Source organism: Vitis riparia, chromosome 11 (assembly GCF_004353265.1).
Source record: "Vitis riparia cultivar Riparia Gloire de Montpellier isolate 1030 chromosome 11, EGFV_Vit.rip_1.0, whole genome shotgun sequence".
Classification (NCBI taxonomy): Eukaryota; Viridiplantae; Streptophyta; class Magnoliopsida; order Vitales; family Vitaceae; genus Vitis; species Vitis riparia.
The window spans coordinates 2,172,491-2,188,109 of NC_048441.1; the positions used below are offsets into that span (position 1 = coordinate 2,172,491).

General features: G+C 35.5%; 1 protein-coding gene across 2 annotated transcripts in view; it reads right to left on the reverse strand.

The window, feature by feature from the left end:
* Window positions 1–15,619, reverse strand: part of LOC117925711 (calcium-transporting ATPase 10, plasma membrane-type) — a 46,458-nt gene that overhangs the window by 14,165 nt on the left and 16,674 nt on the right. For both annotated transcript variants that reach the window (XM_034844794.1, XM_034844795.1), the window contains 16 exons: window positions 13,500–13,569; window positions 11,327–11,397; window positions 11,154–11,237; window positions 9,741–9,818; window positions 9,575–9,646; window positions 4,073–4,156; window positions 3,894–3,976; window positions 3,690–3,798; window positions 3,562–3,617; window positions 3,033–3,075; window positions 2,837–2,920; window positions 2,309–2,446; window positions 2,053–2,118; window positions 1,861–1,959; window positions 1,153–1,263; window positions 430–600 (listed from right to left, as the gene is read on the reverse strand). In XM_034844794.1, coding sequence (XP_034700685.1) covers window positions 430–600; window positions 1,153–1,263; window positions 1,861–1,959; window positions 2,053–2,118; window positions 2,309–2,446; window positions 2,837–2,920; window positions 3,033–3,075; window positions 3,562–3,617; window positions 3,690–3,798; window positions 3,894–3,976; window positions 4,073–4,156; window positions 9,575–9,646; window positions 9,741–9,818; window positions 11,154–11,237; window positions 11,327–11,397; window positions 13,500–13,569 — 1,419 coding nt within the window. The remainder of the gene's footprint in view (window positions 1–429; window positions 601–1,152; window positions 1,264–1,860; window positions 1,960–2,052; window positions 2,119–2,308; window positions 2,447–2,836; window positions 2,921–3,032; window positions 3,076–3,561; window positions 3,618–3,689; window positions 3,799–3,893; window positions 3,977–4,072; window positions 4,157–9,574; window positions 9,647–9,740; window positions 9,819–11,153; window positions 11,238–11,326; window positions 11,398–13,499; window positions 13,570–15,619) is intronic.

Genomic DNA, 15,619 nt, shown 5'->3' on the forward strand with positions numbered 1-15,619 from the left:
GGCATGCTAAGGACACTTGGCACACTGTAGCATGGACATGGTGGAAAAAGGATTCATCCAGGATGAATTTATGACAACAACTCTTTCCTGGGTATTTCTAACGAGACATAACTGAATGTTCTTTATATTCTCCACTTGTGAACCTTGAAGTAATATTTAATATTTAGCTACCAAAAATGCATAAAACATTTAAAATTCAGTTTCAGTTGAACCCCTTTTAGTTTTGCAGCATTGAGTAGTTCATCCCATACACCCATCCATACAAGAAGGGCAACTTCGATGCAGGATATTAAACAAAGGTTGAATCTATCCCTATCAGCATTGAGAAAAGCAAGAAAGATTTTTAATTTGCATATGTTTTCTCCAAATGAAAGTAATCCAAGGCCATATCTAGAACTTTCAATAGTGTTCCCTAGCAAATTATATTACCTTTATACCAACAATAGCCAGCAAAACAAGGTCATCCTCAGGAAGTACCCACTGATCCAGTTGCTCTTCATCAGTTGGGACGTTTTCCATTTCATAGGGTCTGTATGCAATGGCAACGCAACGCAAACTACCTGCAGCCATATCTTCAATGGCTTTCTTGAAAAATAACACCTGCAGACCAAACCAAGATTTTTTACCAGGAAACTTTTGATGAAAAGTTTGGAAGACTACTATCTTAAGATATGTGTGGTTTTAATACTCTATTACAACACAGATGATCTAATTTGTATTTTTTTTTTCATTTTTGATATTTTGGTAAGCATGAAAAAATAATTAGAGACACCAGAAAGAGGGTTACATCATTTTTTTATCATCTCCATTGAAACAAAGGGAACACAAGGCTATATTGGCATTCATATGTACGCCTTTTCTATACTTACTAATTTCACTAAAAAGAGCACATAAATTCTATTTTCATGAAAAGCAAAATTAACCATCTATATATTTTCTAGTTTCTGAACACTTGATCCAAATATAAAAGTAACATCCTGGAAATTAGAATTCATTTTTTAATCCAGTTTCTATCTATAAAAATAAAAAACAAGTAATCAATAAATGACAAGATTATGTCTAATACCCTAAAAAATGCATTCTAAATCAAGAAACAACAGTTTAAATATTACAACAAGACACTGTTGATGTCAGAAACAACTTCTCACAAACCTTATCTTCAGTCATTGGGACCACATTGTCATTTTCATCAATATACCTAGTACAGGAGGCTAACACTATTTCAGCCGCCCCTTTCCAGTGCAAGTGAACTTGAGAATCAGGCTGCACAATATCATAAGAAAATAAAGAGAGACTCATTAGTATAAATTCTATAATGACTGACAAGCTGAAAATTGCATATATTTCTGAAATTCCAGATTACATGTTAACCTTAAGAGATAATTTTGGAATTTGGACCAAAAGCATGTAACATCTCATTAACACATGATATTGGAGCTTCAAAAGAGATTTGACCTTTTGTATTCTCAAATATTATTATTTCCCAATAAGGTAAACATAGCATTAAGAGTTTTATTTTCAGGATGGCTTACTTAAAATTTACCAAAGGTCAGTTTGGTTTACAATATCTTCTCAAAGTTTATTTTTCCTGTACTTTCTTAGAATCCAAAGAAACACTTAATATGCAATGTTGAAGTACTGGCTCATAATTTTTTCCGAGCAAGGTCTGGATTCACAGGCTAAAAGACTATTAAGGAAAAAACAATGTGTGTTGCAATATGTACCTGCAGTTAAAAAGCAATGCAGAAAGGCCAAGAGAGAATCTCATTCTACAGTTCTATCATCTACATCAGGCATGGGCTAATGATAGGACTACTCAACATGAAAAACAATGACTCTATGAATATAAGATTCCATTACCAGTTTTATAGCAACACCCCCACGTTTTTTCTCTGAGTTGAATGGGAAAACTTGGATAATTGAAGAGCCTGATCTGACAGCTTCAAAATTCATCCCAATCTGTGAAACACTTACTGTTAATTAAAAAAAAAAAAATCTGCTCTAAACAGAAAATTTATCAAGTAGCTAATAAGAGGAAGTTAGCAAAGGAACCTTGATTCCCCAATTGAGAATGGCCTTTTCTGTTGGGGACCCAGAAACCTCTACATCTCCACCACCCTGTCACCAATCAGTCAAAAATATATGTTCATGGGACCATTAATATTATTTTCATCAATATATACAGGGAAGTTTTACAGAGGATGGGATCCATTTCTATTTTAGAATGCCAAAATATCTGCAAAAGAAAAAGCAAGCCAAACTTGACAAAGAATCTTTTAACAAACTGATACTAATTCCTTGCACTTGCCTCAGGAATAAAAACACTGCCATTTGTATTTTGTGCAATGCCTTCAATAAGTAGAGAGGATAGCAGGGAAGACGAGAGTGAGCCTCTATCCGGTGTATCAATTTTCTTCCCACCAGCATAAGCCACAACAACAGTCATCTGTAACAGGAGTTTGCCATAATTAGAGTATGTTTCATTCTGCCCAATCCCACCAACTAATAACTGCATTATAAGATTTAATATCCAAATACGTGACTTATATAAAACCTAAGAAGTCCAAAATGATATTCCATCCACCTGAGACTGTTGCTACTTTCATCATGTCAAATCTCTGAAGTACAGTGATTTAATTTTTTTTTGATAAGTTTGAAGTATAGCGATTTAATACAGGTATTAAAAAGGATAAAGTCCATTTTTGAGCATTCACAGAAATTTGATATAACTAAATAACCCCAAATAAATAAATTTAACCTTCAAATTCAAATAATTAAGCCAGATTCAGGACTTCAGTGACAAAATATGTAATAAAGTAATTGCCATATAATCAACCTGATTCAAAGTTAGAGTTCCTGTCTTATCACTGCAAATAGTTGTGGAAGAGCCCATGGTCTCACAAGCAGAAAGCCTCCGTACCTGCAGTTCAACTGCTGTTAAACCACCCGATGCATATATAACATATACTCATGACCCACATAACATATATAATCTTGTGGAAGCTTAGTTCAGAAATATTTGTCATACATACCAAAGCTTTGTCAACCATCATTTTTCTCATTGAGTAGGCAAGGCTGTATCAAAGTCAAAGAATACAATAGCAATAGAATCAGGGGAAGATATTATATGAAAAAAAAAATATGTCTTTAACATATTTGCATTTACATATACATATAAAACATATTTATAACCTTCAGATTCATCAGAAGTTAAGAGGTGCATTATTTGAGAACCACATAGGAACAGGAAAATGAGACAATTTGGAGCTTATGTGCAATAAAAACATTAATAACACCAGGAAGAACCATCTGGTTCAACTTGAACAAGCTAATATGACAAAGAACACTAGAAGAAACATGAGCAAACAGATCATGATGGTGACAATAATAAAGACAACACTAGAGAGAACAAGAGTGAAAAAAAAGGAAAGAATATGATTCAACAAAATATTTGGATCAAAAATAGATTGAAAAGCAAGTAGCTAGTTGTAAATCCTAAAACCCACTGAGTCTTGAGTTAAATTGAACAAATGACATAAAATTTGAGTCATGCATACTTACGTCAAGGTAACAGCTAAAGGAAGCCCCTCAGGCACTGCAACAACTACAATTGTGACCTAAAATGGTTCTGACATTAGGCATAAATTCAGAAAAATACAAAACCTGTATCTTAATAGAAATGCACATACCGCAACAGTAACAATTTTAATTGCTCCATCTACGGCATCACCAACACCTGTCTGGCCTGGAATAAATTGCTTACTTCCATCTGAATTTGTGGTTTGGCCAGTAAAGTACCTATAGATACAAAAATTTGAAAATTATGAGTATATATATATATAAAGAGAGAGAGAGAGAGAGAGAGAGAGAATTCATTAAGAAAAAAAACCTACCTTGCCAAAAGAACAACCAAGACAACCAAAGCCACTAGGAGCCCAACTATACCAATGAAAGTCGCAACCCCATTTAATCGTACCTATAAATAAGGCATTGACAAGTAGTCATGTATTGTGAAGCATGAACCACCTTGACAACCAAGGTTGAAAGTAGAATGTATTAGAGTAAAGGTAACCTGCAACGGCGTCTCTTCACCAGTGTCTTCTGATATACTAGCCATGAGCAATCCCCATTCAGTATTTATCCCAACACTTGTTACCTGAAAGCATATAGATGTGATGGAAGTTAGCTTAGAATCAGTAAAAACATATGACAGACCCAAATGCAAGGTACATTTAAATGTGTTAGATTAGATTGAGAAACAAGATGTCAACTTTGTCTAGCCTGAGCTCAGAGGAAAGTTTAGCTAACAATAGTGGTGATAAAGAAATCAAAACAACCATATATAAGATGCAAAGGGACTACAAATAAGTTTGTGTATCACAAATAAGAGCATCAAAAATATATTGAGGAAAAATATGCATAAAAATTCACTTGATGGGAAAAAATAAGTTTAATTGGTTTAGCCATAGTTCAGTTACTCGTAGGATCATAATTGGACTGTAAAAACATTATTACCATTTCCTATTGGTCCCAGTCTAGTACCACTTGAACCAGAACTGATCCAATACAAAACCCTGAAGGGTGAAACCCTCAGGTTCCAATCTGGTTCATGAATAAGAGAAAAAGGTTTGCGATATCTTGTATTTCACAGACATGTTAAGAAAAAAACCAAAAGACAAACACAAAAAACAAAAGCAAACAAAGAAAAAAAATGCATCTCAGGTTGATCTTGGGTAAGAACTAGAGCAAACCAAAAAACCAACCTATTAAATAACATACTACTATTTTACAATATATTGTCCTTTTTACGTTATTTTATACTATTGTTTAATCAAAATATCTAAAATCACACCTGTGGTTGTTAGTGTTAATCTATTTACAGAAGCCCTATCTGTGCCCTAATTCTCTGCCAACTCTCTCTCATCACAACCAATGAAAGACACCTGTCAAATCTCACTCCCATCACCATCCCATCTTGCAGGCACCAATTTCGCATTAGCATCTCATCTCACCCTACTCATCTTCCTCCACTAATTCAACATCACCAATTCAAAAGATTCAAAATTGCTCCTCTTACCATTTTCTATATTGGCAAAATCACATATCTCACCATTGTCGTCATTGAGATTTTCTTCCCTATCACCACAGCAGTCAAGTAATAAGATGGGCATATGATGCTCACATGATCATTTCACACAATCATTCCTCTCAAAAACTAGGATTTATCCATCGAGTAATATAGCATAGTAACCATGACATAGGAGTTCCCACATAAGAACTGAGGTGGTTCATACACAAAAAGTGCTAATGGAAAGGAAATAAATGTTGAATTATGCTTGCTGGATCACCCAACCAAACAAAACTCAGATTTGAGATTGAATGGACAAGATATAAATGTACAATTGATCCATTTGATGGTTGAGAGAGAGTGCTTGACAGTTTTCAGTGAATTGTTCTACGGTGACCATGTTTAATGGATCCAATATCTCTTCAGTAATTAAAGTGGGGAAGAATGTGACACTTGGATAAATACCACATGAGTTAAAATAAAATAAAAATAAAAAAAGTATATATCATTGGGAATTCCAACATTTCCAATCAAATTTTTGTTTCCAAAACATAGTTCTAAAAGGAGCAAGATGCAACTCAAGCTAAGTGTCGACGAGATCTCTTTTATGAGGTTAGATAACAGTGAGGCTGAGGGGTTGGAGATTCCTTTCTTGGAGGAAGAGGTGTTAGCAGCTCTTACGGACCTAGGCAAAGACAAAGCCCCGGGGCCAGATGGCTTTACAATGGCGTTCTGGCTTTTTGAGTGGGATGTGGTGAAGTTTGAAATTATGGGTTTTTTTAGAGAATTCCATAAAAGGGGCAGATTTGTAAAATCCCTAAATGCAACCTTCTTGGTTTTAGTCCCTAAGAAGGGAGGGGCAGAAGATTTGAAAGATTTCAGACCGATTAGCCTTGTGGGAAGCCTTTACAAGTTGTTGGCCAAGGTGTTGGCAAATAGAATCAAGAAGGTTATGGGAAAAGTGATTTCGGAACCCCAAAATGCCTTTGTGGAGGGTAGACAAATTCTTGATGCAGTTTTGATTGCTAATGAGGTTGTGGACTCCAGATTGAAAAGCAATCAAAGGGGCGTGATGTGCAAATTGGATATAGAGAAGGCTTATGATCATGTTGGCTGGAAGTTCTTGTTGGCTGTGCTAAAGCAAATGGGATTTGGGGAGAGATGGATTAAGTGGATAGAGTGGTGTATCTCAAATGTAAGATACTTCGTTCTGATAAATGGCTCTCCTTTCGGATTCTTCCAAAGCTCAAGGGGTTTGAGACAAGGTGACCCTCTATCCCCTTACCTGTTCATGATAGCTATGGAGGTGTTTAGTTGCTTAATGAGAAGGGCCATCAGTGGGGGCTTTTTATCTGGATGGAGGGCTAGAGGTAGGGGTGGAGAAGGGATTTTGATATCTCATTTGCTCTTTGCAGACGACACCTTGGTGTTTTGTGAGGAGTCTCAGGATCAGTTGATGTATCTAAGCTGGCTTCTCATGTGGTTTGAGGCTTGCTCAAGTTTGAAAGTTAACTTGGAGAAGAGTGAGCTTATTCCGGTGGGGAGGGTGAATGATATAGAGGATTTGGCTCTGGAGTTGGGTTGTAAGGTGGGTGGTCTGCCTTCCAGTTATTTGGGTTTGCCTTTGGGGGCACCTTTCAAATCAGAGGTGGTATGGGGTTGTGTTGAAGAGAGGTTTAGGAAAAGGTTGGCTATGTGGAAGAGACAGTATATTTCCAAAGGGGGAAGACTCACCCTTATTCGGAGCACTCTTTCCAGTTTGCCGGTTTACTTCATGTCTCTTTTCCTTTGGCCCAGAAAAGTAAGGATGCGGTTGGAGAAGATTCAGAGGGACTTCCTGTGGGGGGGAGGTGCTCTTGATCAGAGGCCTCATCTAGTTAGGTGGAATCTGGTTTGCCTGGAAAGGAAGAAAGGTGGTTTGGGGGTAAGAAACTTAGCGTTGATGAATAAAGCTCTCTTGGGTAAGTGGAATTGCCGTTTTGCCATTGAAAGAGAGGCGTTGTGGAAGAAAGTGATCAGTCACAAATATGGTGTAGAGGAGGGGGGTTGGTGTACTCGAGCCAAAAGAGGGAGGCATGGTGTAAGGCTTTGGAAAGCTATTAGAAAGGAGTGGTTGGGTATGTATAGCAGTTTAGCCTTCCGTGTGGGCAATGGTCGGAGAGTGAGATTCTAGAAGGATAAGTGGTGTGGAGATGAGCCTCTCTACGAATCCTTCCCTTCTCTTTTTGCCATTTCTCGGGCTAAAGACGTGTGGGTATCGGAAGTGTGGAACCCAGATGGTGTAGGGGATGGTTGGACCCCTCTTTTCTCAAGGGCGCTTAATGATTGGGAAATTGACACAAGCTTTTACGGTGCAAAGGGAGAACGAGGATAAGATGGTTTGGACAGCATCTAGAAGTGGTGTTTTCTCAATCAAGTCGCTCTACTCTACTCTAGAGCCTGGTGGTTCAGCTATGTTCCCTTATGTTGGTATTTGGAGAGCAAGTGTGCCTCCAAAGGTAGCTTTTTTCGCGTGGGAAGCATCCTGGGGCAAAATCTTAACTTTAGACCAACTCCAGAGGAGGGGTTATTCTTTGGCAAATAGGTGTTTTCTTTGTCTTGCTGAAGCAGAAACGGTGGATCATCTTTTACTCCATTGTGTTATGACGAGGACATTGTGGAATCTTCTTTATTCTCTCTTTGGTGTGGAGTGGGTTCTCTCTGGTACAGTTAAGGAAACTCTCCTGGGGTGGCATGGAGCGTTTGTGGGGAAAATCCATAAAAAGGCATGGCAAATGACCCCCTTATGTATATTTTGGTCAGTTTGGAAGGAAAGAAATTTGTTGGCTTTTGGGAATGAGGTGTTGTCAATCCAAAGGTTGAAACATTCTTTTGTATGTAATCTGTGGTCATGGGTGAGGGTGTTTATAGTTTTGAGCCCGCGATCTCTGATTAGCTTTTTTGAGTGGCTAGGCTTTAGTTAAAGGTAGGGGTTTCGGCTCGCTTCCTTGGTTTAGAGTCGAGGGGTTGCTTTTGTATACTCTTTGTATACCTAGAGGACACTAGTTTGGTGTCTCCTCTTTCATTTTAATATACTTCTCTTTACTTAAAAAAAAAAAAAAAAAAAAAAAACTCAAGCTACAGCAAGGCATTAGGACGCATGTACAATTTACAAAACATTATAAATTTGGAAATGCAAACTATGTTCCTATATCACCAATTATGTTCAGTTCAAGACAAAAAAAAAAAAAAAGCTTGTCTTGCAATGATATTTAAAAAAGAGGAGAAAGAAAAATAAATGAGGTGTGCCTCTTCAACAAGGTGCACACCTTGGCAGACAAGACAAGCGCCGAGGCTGGGGAGTCATTGTGCCTGGGGCACAGGCACACTTATAGTGTCCATCAAACCACTATGTTTGAAATCATGTCATTGGCCAAATTCCCAAGAAATTGGGGGTAAGAGAGGGGAAAGGGAAGCAAGATATTGCAACTTTAGAGTGCATAGGATTGAAAAATGAAGGGTCCATATTGACACCTTAGATGAGCATCCCAAAGGAATTCACTAGGATGCCCTCAAGATTATCTTATTGGAATGAAGACCAATTCATTCTAGTTGCAGTAGATGCAGTTTGCCACATTAAACATTTCTTGGTCCTTTTCTCTTCTTATGTTTCCGCTACTATAGTCAGTTCCAAAGTCATTGTGCCTGGGGCGTAGGCACACCTATAGTGTGCATCAAACCACTATGTTTGAAATCATGTCATTGGCCAAATTCCCAAGAAATTGGGGGTAAAAGAGGGGAAAGGGAAGCAAGATATTGCAACTTTAGAGTGCATAGGATTGAAAAATGAAGGATCCATATTGACACCTTGGATGAGCATCCCAAAGGAATTCACTAGGATGCCCTCAAGATTATCTTATTGGAATGAAGACCAATTCATTCTAGTTGCAGTAGATGCAGTTTGCCACATTAAAAGTTTCTTGGTCCTTTTCTTCTTCTTATGTTTCTGCTACTATATAGTCAGTTCCAAAGTCATAATCTTTAGAAAAGGTTTGGAGCTGAATCTTATTCCCAAACCATATACCTAAACTTAAAATAGCATGACAACTAAGACATGTAGCAATACAAGTTTTGAAGAAAAAGGCCTTAATTTTATTCAATTTATGTACACGAAAAAACACATTATGGTCCTATATTTTTTTGTAAGCATAATATGGTCTTAATTGTTCATAAGATACATCTAAAAGTTTGGTGCTTCTTATGTCATAAATTTACCACCAGGAACACATGGAACTGTTTGTGCACACCCAATAAATGTCAAGTCTATTCATTACAATTCAAAATCAAATTTAAATCCACCACTACAGAGTTTCGGTCAGATTCAAGCTGAAGGAACCATAAGAATTACAATCCATGATGCACACAAGAAACTTCATAACATCTGTCTAAGACAATTTCCATCGCTTATACCATCAGAAAGGAGAAGAAATAGGAAAATTAGAACAAAAATAGCATCCAAAATGTTACCAGCATAATGCCACTCCCATCTGCTACTTTGCAGCCCGCCATTAGAAATGGTGCCTTCGAGTCCTTGTGAACCTAAAAAGATGTGATAATTATTAAGAATTAGGAAACAAAAAAAAAAAAATGAGTGGCTATGAAATTAAATTTTTAAACAAGTATAAAATCTTACAATCTTGCTCTCTCCAGTCATGCTTGATTCATCAATTGCAAGAGAGTGACCAGAAATCAAAATTCCATCAGCAGGGACCTTGAAAAAATTGGATAATGTTAAATAAATATAAAAATTGAAGGACAAAACACTGTTTGTTTCTCTGCATTATATATTAATATCAATCTAAAATCTTTTAAAGCTGGAAATAAATATATTACTTTGGTTGTTGTTGAGCACTGCTGTAGTCCAAAAAATGAGCCATAAATGTGGTGAATGACTATGACATTTGAAGCTAAGAAATCAAAGATCCCTTAGCTACCAAAGTTGAAAATGAACAATAGTTTTCCTAAATCTTTGTATAGAGGCAATCAATGGGTGGATCAGCGGTTTGGGGGCCATATTGTATGGACCATATTGAAGCGGGGAATGCTTACAGCCTATGGTTCATACAGTGGTATTTTTTCTTCACCTCTTGGCTATTGCTTGCATACATCGAGGGTATTCAGTAACGTGTTTTCAATTGATCTTCGTATCACCCATCCAAAAACCCAATTGCAATCAGTGGATAAAATATCAACTGTAATACTTTTTGTTAATTGAATAAATTATTCAAATTAGATTGAAAAATTAATCCCATTCACAAGTCATCAAATAGGTAAAAAGTTCTTTTTTTTTTTTATTTCTCTGAATAAACCAAAAAAGAAAAAGGAAAATTCAAAAAGAAACATAAAAACTAAAAAATAAACTCATGGAAGAAACCAAGTTTCACTTCATCGTTTTCTTTTTTCCTCCAGAAAAAAAAATATGGTACCAACAGCTATCATTATCATGTGTATAAGTTAGTGATCAAAGAAGTAGAACCAGATTCTTTATCACCCTAATTGCAAGGAATATTAGATTAGAACTTTAAACAATGTCATGGAAAAAAGAGATGTATAACTAAATTGCACTAATAGCAAGAAGCAGCACAGAAACCACATGCATCAATGATGCCCCACTTGATTGCATAGCAAGATGACAATGCATCACTATCAAGACAGATTGTTACAAGTTAAACCAGATTATCTGCGCAATCTGATTGATAGCGTAACGCCACAAAGTCGTTCATTTCAAATAGTAATCCATTGGCTCCTTAGTTTTTCTTTCCCCCTTTATACTTTTTTTCTGGGTTTTTTTTTTTTTTCTGTAGGGTGTCGTTTTGCATACAGAGGAAAAGTAAAATGCTTTCTGGATAACAAGCAGAAAACAACTTATGGAGGAAAAAAGGGAAGTTCACCATAATCCATCATATAAAACATTTAGATTCTGCCGCCTAGTTGCTTTCAAGCATGCATGATGAGAACACCATTCTACACAAACAAATTCAAGCTCTATTTTGCATTGAAACAAATAGACCGAAAATAAAACAGGAATAAGAAATTCAGAATTTACCTGGTTCCCTATGTTGAGGGGTATAACATCACCAACGACAACATCAAATATTGAAACCTCAACTCTTCTACCGCCTCTAATGATCTATGCACGTAGGTATAAAATTAAAAAAGGAAAAAATAGAACATTATAGATTTTCAAGGTAAACATTTCCACATTGTAGAAAAGCATACCTCCATATGTATATTTCTCTTTTCATCATTTAGACTTTGAAATTGAAGGGATTGTCTGTAATCACTTACAGCTGTAGAAGGAGAGAGAGAAGCAAAAAATGAAGGGTTACGGTTATCAGTACAGTGATATAATATGATATAAAAATACATGTCTGCCTAAATTTAACAGACTGCACACCCTAGCAAGACAAATAGCAACCATTGAGAACATTAAAATAGCAGTTCCCACCAAGCAAGGTATTTGCATTTATATGACCTAATAAACCCACATCAATAGGCCCAATACAAAATAATGAAAATTTCAACTACTTCAAATTGGTCTTTAATGCCAGTAAGAATGGATATGAACTTTTCATGCACTGCTTTCTTTGATTCTCTAAAAGTGATATTTGATTCAAACTTGCCTATGCTTTGTAATTTGTGCAGGCTGCATGCCAGTTTCCTTTTGATTTAATACCAGAAGTGCCTTCTTTATATGTAAAGATATATAGGGAGTGTTACTATTGGAGTTGGACAACATAGTGGAAATTAAATATAATGTTAAAGTGTGTAATATACTCCTCTTTACAAAAACTATTTTCTTCCCTATCTTGTGCTACTAATGATGCACAATAATTCTAGAATAGGATAATTTGTTTTGATTTAAAAAGTTGACCCAAGTATTGCAGACTTCCTGGGAATTTCAAATTCTTTTTCTTTTTTCTTTTGATAAGCCAAAACAAAACCTATGATAAAAGCACCTAATAAAAAGGGGGCAAACCCTATGTACACACAAATTCCAATGATCTCAACAAACAATCTATAATATGGTGGAGAATAAGAACAAGTTCATATTTTATCAAAAAACTGTTTAAAAATTGCTGAAATAGATGATTAAAGTCTGATCAAAATTTCAGATGAAGTTACCATGGTAGAGCAATTAGGTATATAGGATCCTTACAATTGGGTCCCAGAAAAAAATTAAAAAACAAAAACACATTGGGGAAGATCTGTGTCTCAATCTACTGTTTCGCTGATTGAGAGGAATAACCCCCTTTCTCCCTCTTTCATGCACAGGATAATAATGTATGGGCAATGATTTAAGATGAGTCATCCCAACATGTATTGAAAAAAAACACACCTGCACGATCAAATTGGCAAAGTGCATCCTTTAAACTACCTTCCATAGTCAACACCATTATCTAGTCTAGTTTGAAAATGAGGTAAGGGATGTCAAACACAGCAACTCCCCCCAGCCTAACTTTGAGAGTCCATCTGTGCATGTTCACTATAAAGCTCAAATATATATATATATATGTTTTTTTTTTTTATTTGTGTCTGAAACATAGTTGAAAAATATATAATGGTTACAATTACATGTCATTGACTGACTTCCAGTAGTTTCGTCAAATATATTTTAAATTAACCTTTTATAGCATTTTTATCTGGTTCTGACATCAACCAGCAAGATACGAATATTGCAAGCAAACAACTACAAGAAGCAAGTGTAGATATATGAGCATGTCTACAGAGTTATATTACCTCCATTTTTCCCTAAATGTTTCTTTCTCATAAAGGTGCAAGATATTATAATAAACCATGGTAAGATCATTGTGAAACATGGTACATTTCAAATGGTTCACCAAAAGAGTACCATAGCACCATTATTAGATAGCCCTTTAGGTTTCAAATTTGCCATAGCAATTTGAACTACTTCCATCTTTTAAGATGTAATTTTTCACACTGTTACATAAGAGATCATACTATGCATTTCATTAACTCATTATTCCTAGACCACTTAATTAATATTTCCACATTTCTATAAAAATTAAAATTAAAATAAGTCTAATTAAGGATTTTCATATGTAGAGTTATATTGGACTTAGGAAAATGTGAGCCCACAAAAAAGTTACTGAGGTCTGTAAGAATTATATTTTTCACACCAGGTGTGATTTAATGACAACCACAGCTATCAGTTCACCACTTCCTACAACATAATTGTAGGATTCTCTTCAATCAAAACAGGAAATGAACTGTTTTAAACTAGTATGAATCCAATAAAACAAGCATAGACTAAATATTCAACAAAATTATGAACTCCTAGTCTGTCTTCCCACAATTACCAGATTGAAAAAAAATTACGGATCAGTAGTATGAGGAAACGGTAAGTTTAAAAATAAGTACAATTTAATACCTGTAACAACTATAACAAGAATAACTGCAAAGGCAATGCTCCCCCCATCATACCATCCTTCTTTAATACCCTAAAGAAGACAAAATAAAATGGAAGCCATAAAAACTCAAATGAAACTAATAAAAAGATATATGGTTCACATGGATTATAAAGAAGCATCATTATTCTATCCACTGAACTTCAAAGGAAAAGAAAGAAAGCTGGTAGCAACAACCTTACTCATTCCACTACTAATAACAAAGACAGAGTAGCAGCCTTATCTCCAAGATTCAGGCACCAAAGTGCGTGGCACAACATCCGTAATCGGAAGAACATAAATCAACCCATTGTAATTGCCCCATAGATCCTATATCTATCTATATGAAGAAGAAATCATGTAACGAAGGGGATTCTTATTTGTACAAATGGTACTTCGAACTTGGAATGAGAATGAAGAAATTAACAATACTTCTTCATTTTTTGAGTTGTTCTATTGGATTGATTGCTCAAGACCTTTGGTCTCTACCTGAATTGATGACAAAAAAAGGATCATGATAGTTCTGTATCTTTTGAGTTATTCTGTTGGATCAATTGCTCAGGACTTTGGTCTCTACCTAGACCCGATGAAAAAAATGGGATCACTTCTTATGGACTCGTTGAGAATGATTCTGATCTAGTTCACGGCCTATTAGAAGTAGAAGGCGCTCTGGTGGGATCCTCACGGACAGAAAAAGATTGCAGTCAGTTTGATAATGATCGAGTGACATTGCTTCTTCGGCCCGAACCAAGGAATCCCTTAGATATGATGCAAAATGGATCTTGTTCTATCGTTGATCAGAGATTTCTCTATGAAAAATACGAATCGGAGTTTGAAGAAGGGGCAGGAGAAGGAGCCCTCGACCCGCAACAGATAGAGGAGGATTTATTCAATCACATAGTTTGGGCTCCTAGAATATGGCGCCCTTGGGGCTTTCTATTTGATTGTATCGAAAGGACCAATGAATTGGGATTTCCCTATTGGGCCAGGTCTTTTCGGGGCAAGCGGATCATTTATGATGAAGAGGATGAGCTTCAAGAGAATGAATCGAACTTCTCACCAAGTGGAACCATGTGGTACCAAACATGAGATATATCTTCCAAAGAACAAGGCTTTTTTCGAATAAGCCAATTCATTTGGGACCCTGCAGATCCACTCTTTTTCCTATTCAAAGATCAACCCTTTGTCTTTGTGTTTTCACATCGAGCATGTCAAACGGGCTTCTTACTTCCCAATAAAATATCACATTCACAAACCGGCTTTCAACATCCACACATTTAGGTGGTGTTTGGATAGATTTTCCATTTTCTATTTCCAAAAATAAAAAATGATAGGAACCCTCATACAAGTAGTAGAAACTTACTTTAAAAAGATTATGGTTTTTAAATTTGTTAAAAAAATATGTATTAAAAAATTCTTCCTACCTCAACTTTTAAAAATTAAGGGTCTATTTGGCAATTTTTTTAAAATGCCTCTCAAAAAATATTTTTTGAAAACAGTTTTTTAAAACAATTTTTGAGAATAGTTATTTAAAACAATTCTCAATTGTTTTCAAGAACAATATTCTATTTGAGAACTCAAATATGGAAAATAAGGGCCTCTATGGAAACATTTTCAAAAACAGTTCTCAAAAAATCAATTTTTAAAAACAATTTTCAAAAACAATTTTATGATGTTTTTTAAAACAAAAGTTTGTTTGGGAACTTGACATGTTCATAACCAGTTTTCTATATTTCCAAATGATTCTTAAAAAAATTCTGTTGTACTGTTTTATTTCCAATTATTTTTCATATTTGTAAAATTATTTTTTAAAATAGCCCCCCGAAAACGTGCGAAAATAATTAAAATGTGACAGTTTTCCATCAAAAAATTACCAGACATAATTTTAAGTCTGAAAAATAAGTTTCTATTTTTAAGAACAAAAGCTTGTTTTTAGAAGCAATTCCCAAAACAAGCTCTACCTTTCTAGATTTATTTTCTATGGATACTGTACAAGTTTAAAAGTTCTCAAAGTAGTCACCATATTTTTCGATTGTTTCTTAGAACATTGTACAAAAACATCTCCAAAAAAAAAAAAAAAAAAAACACTCAAATTTGTTCTCGA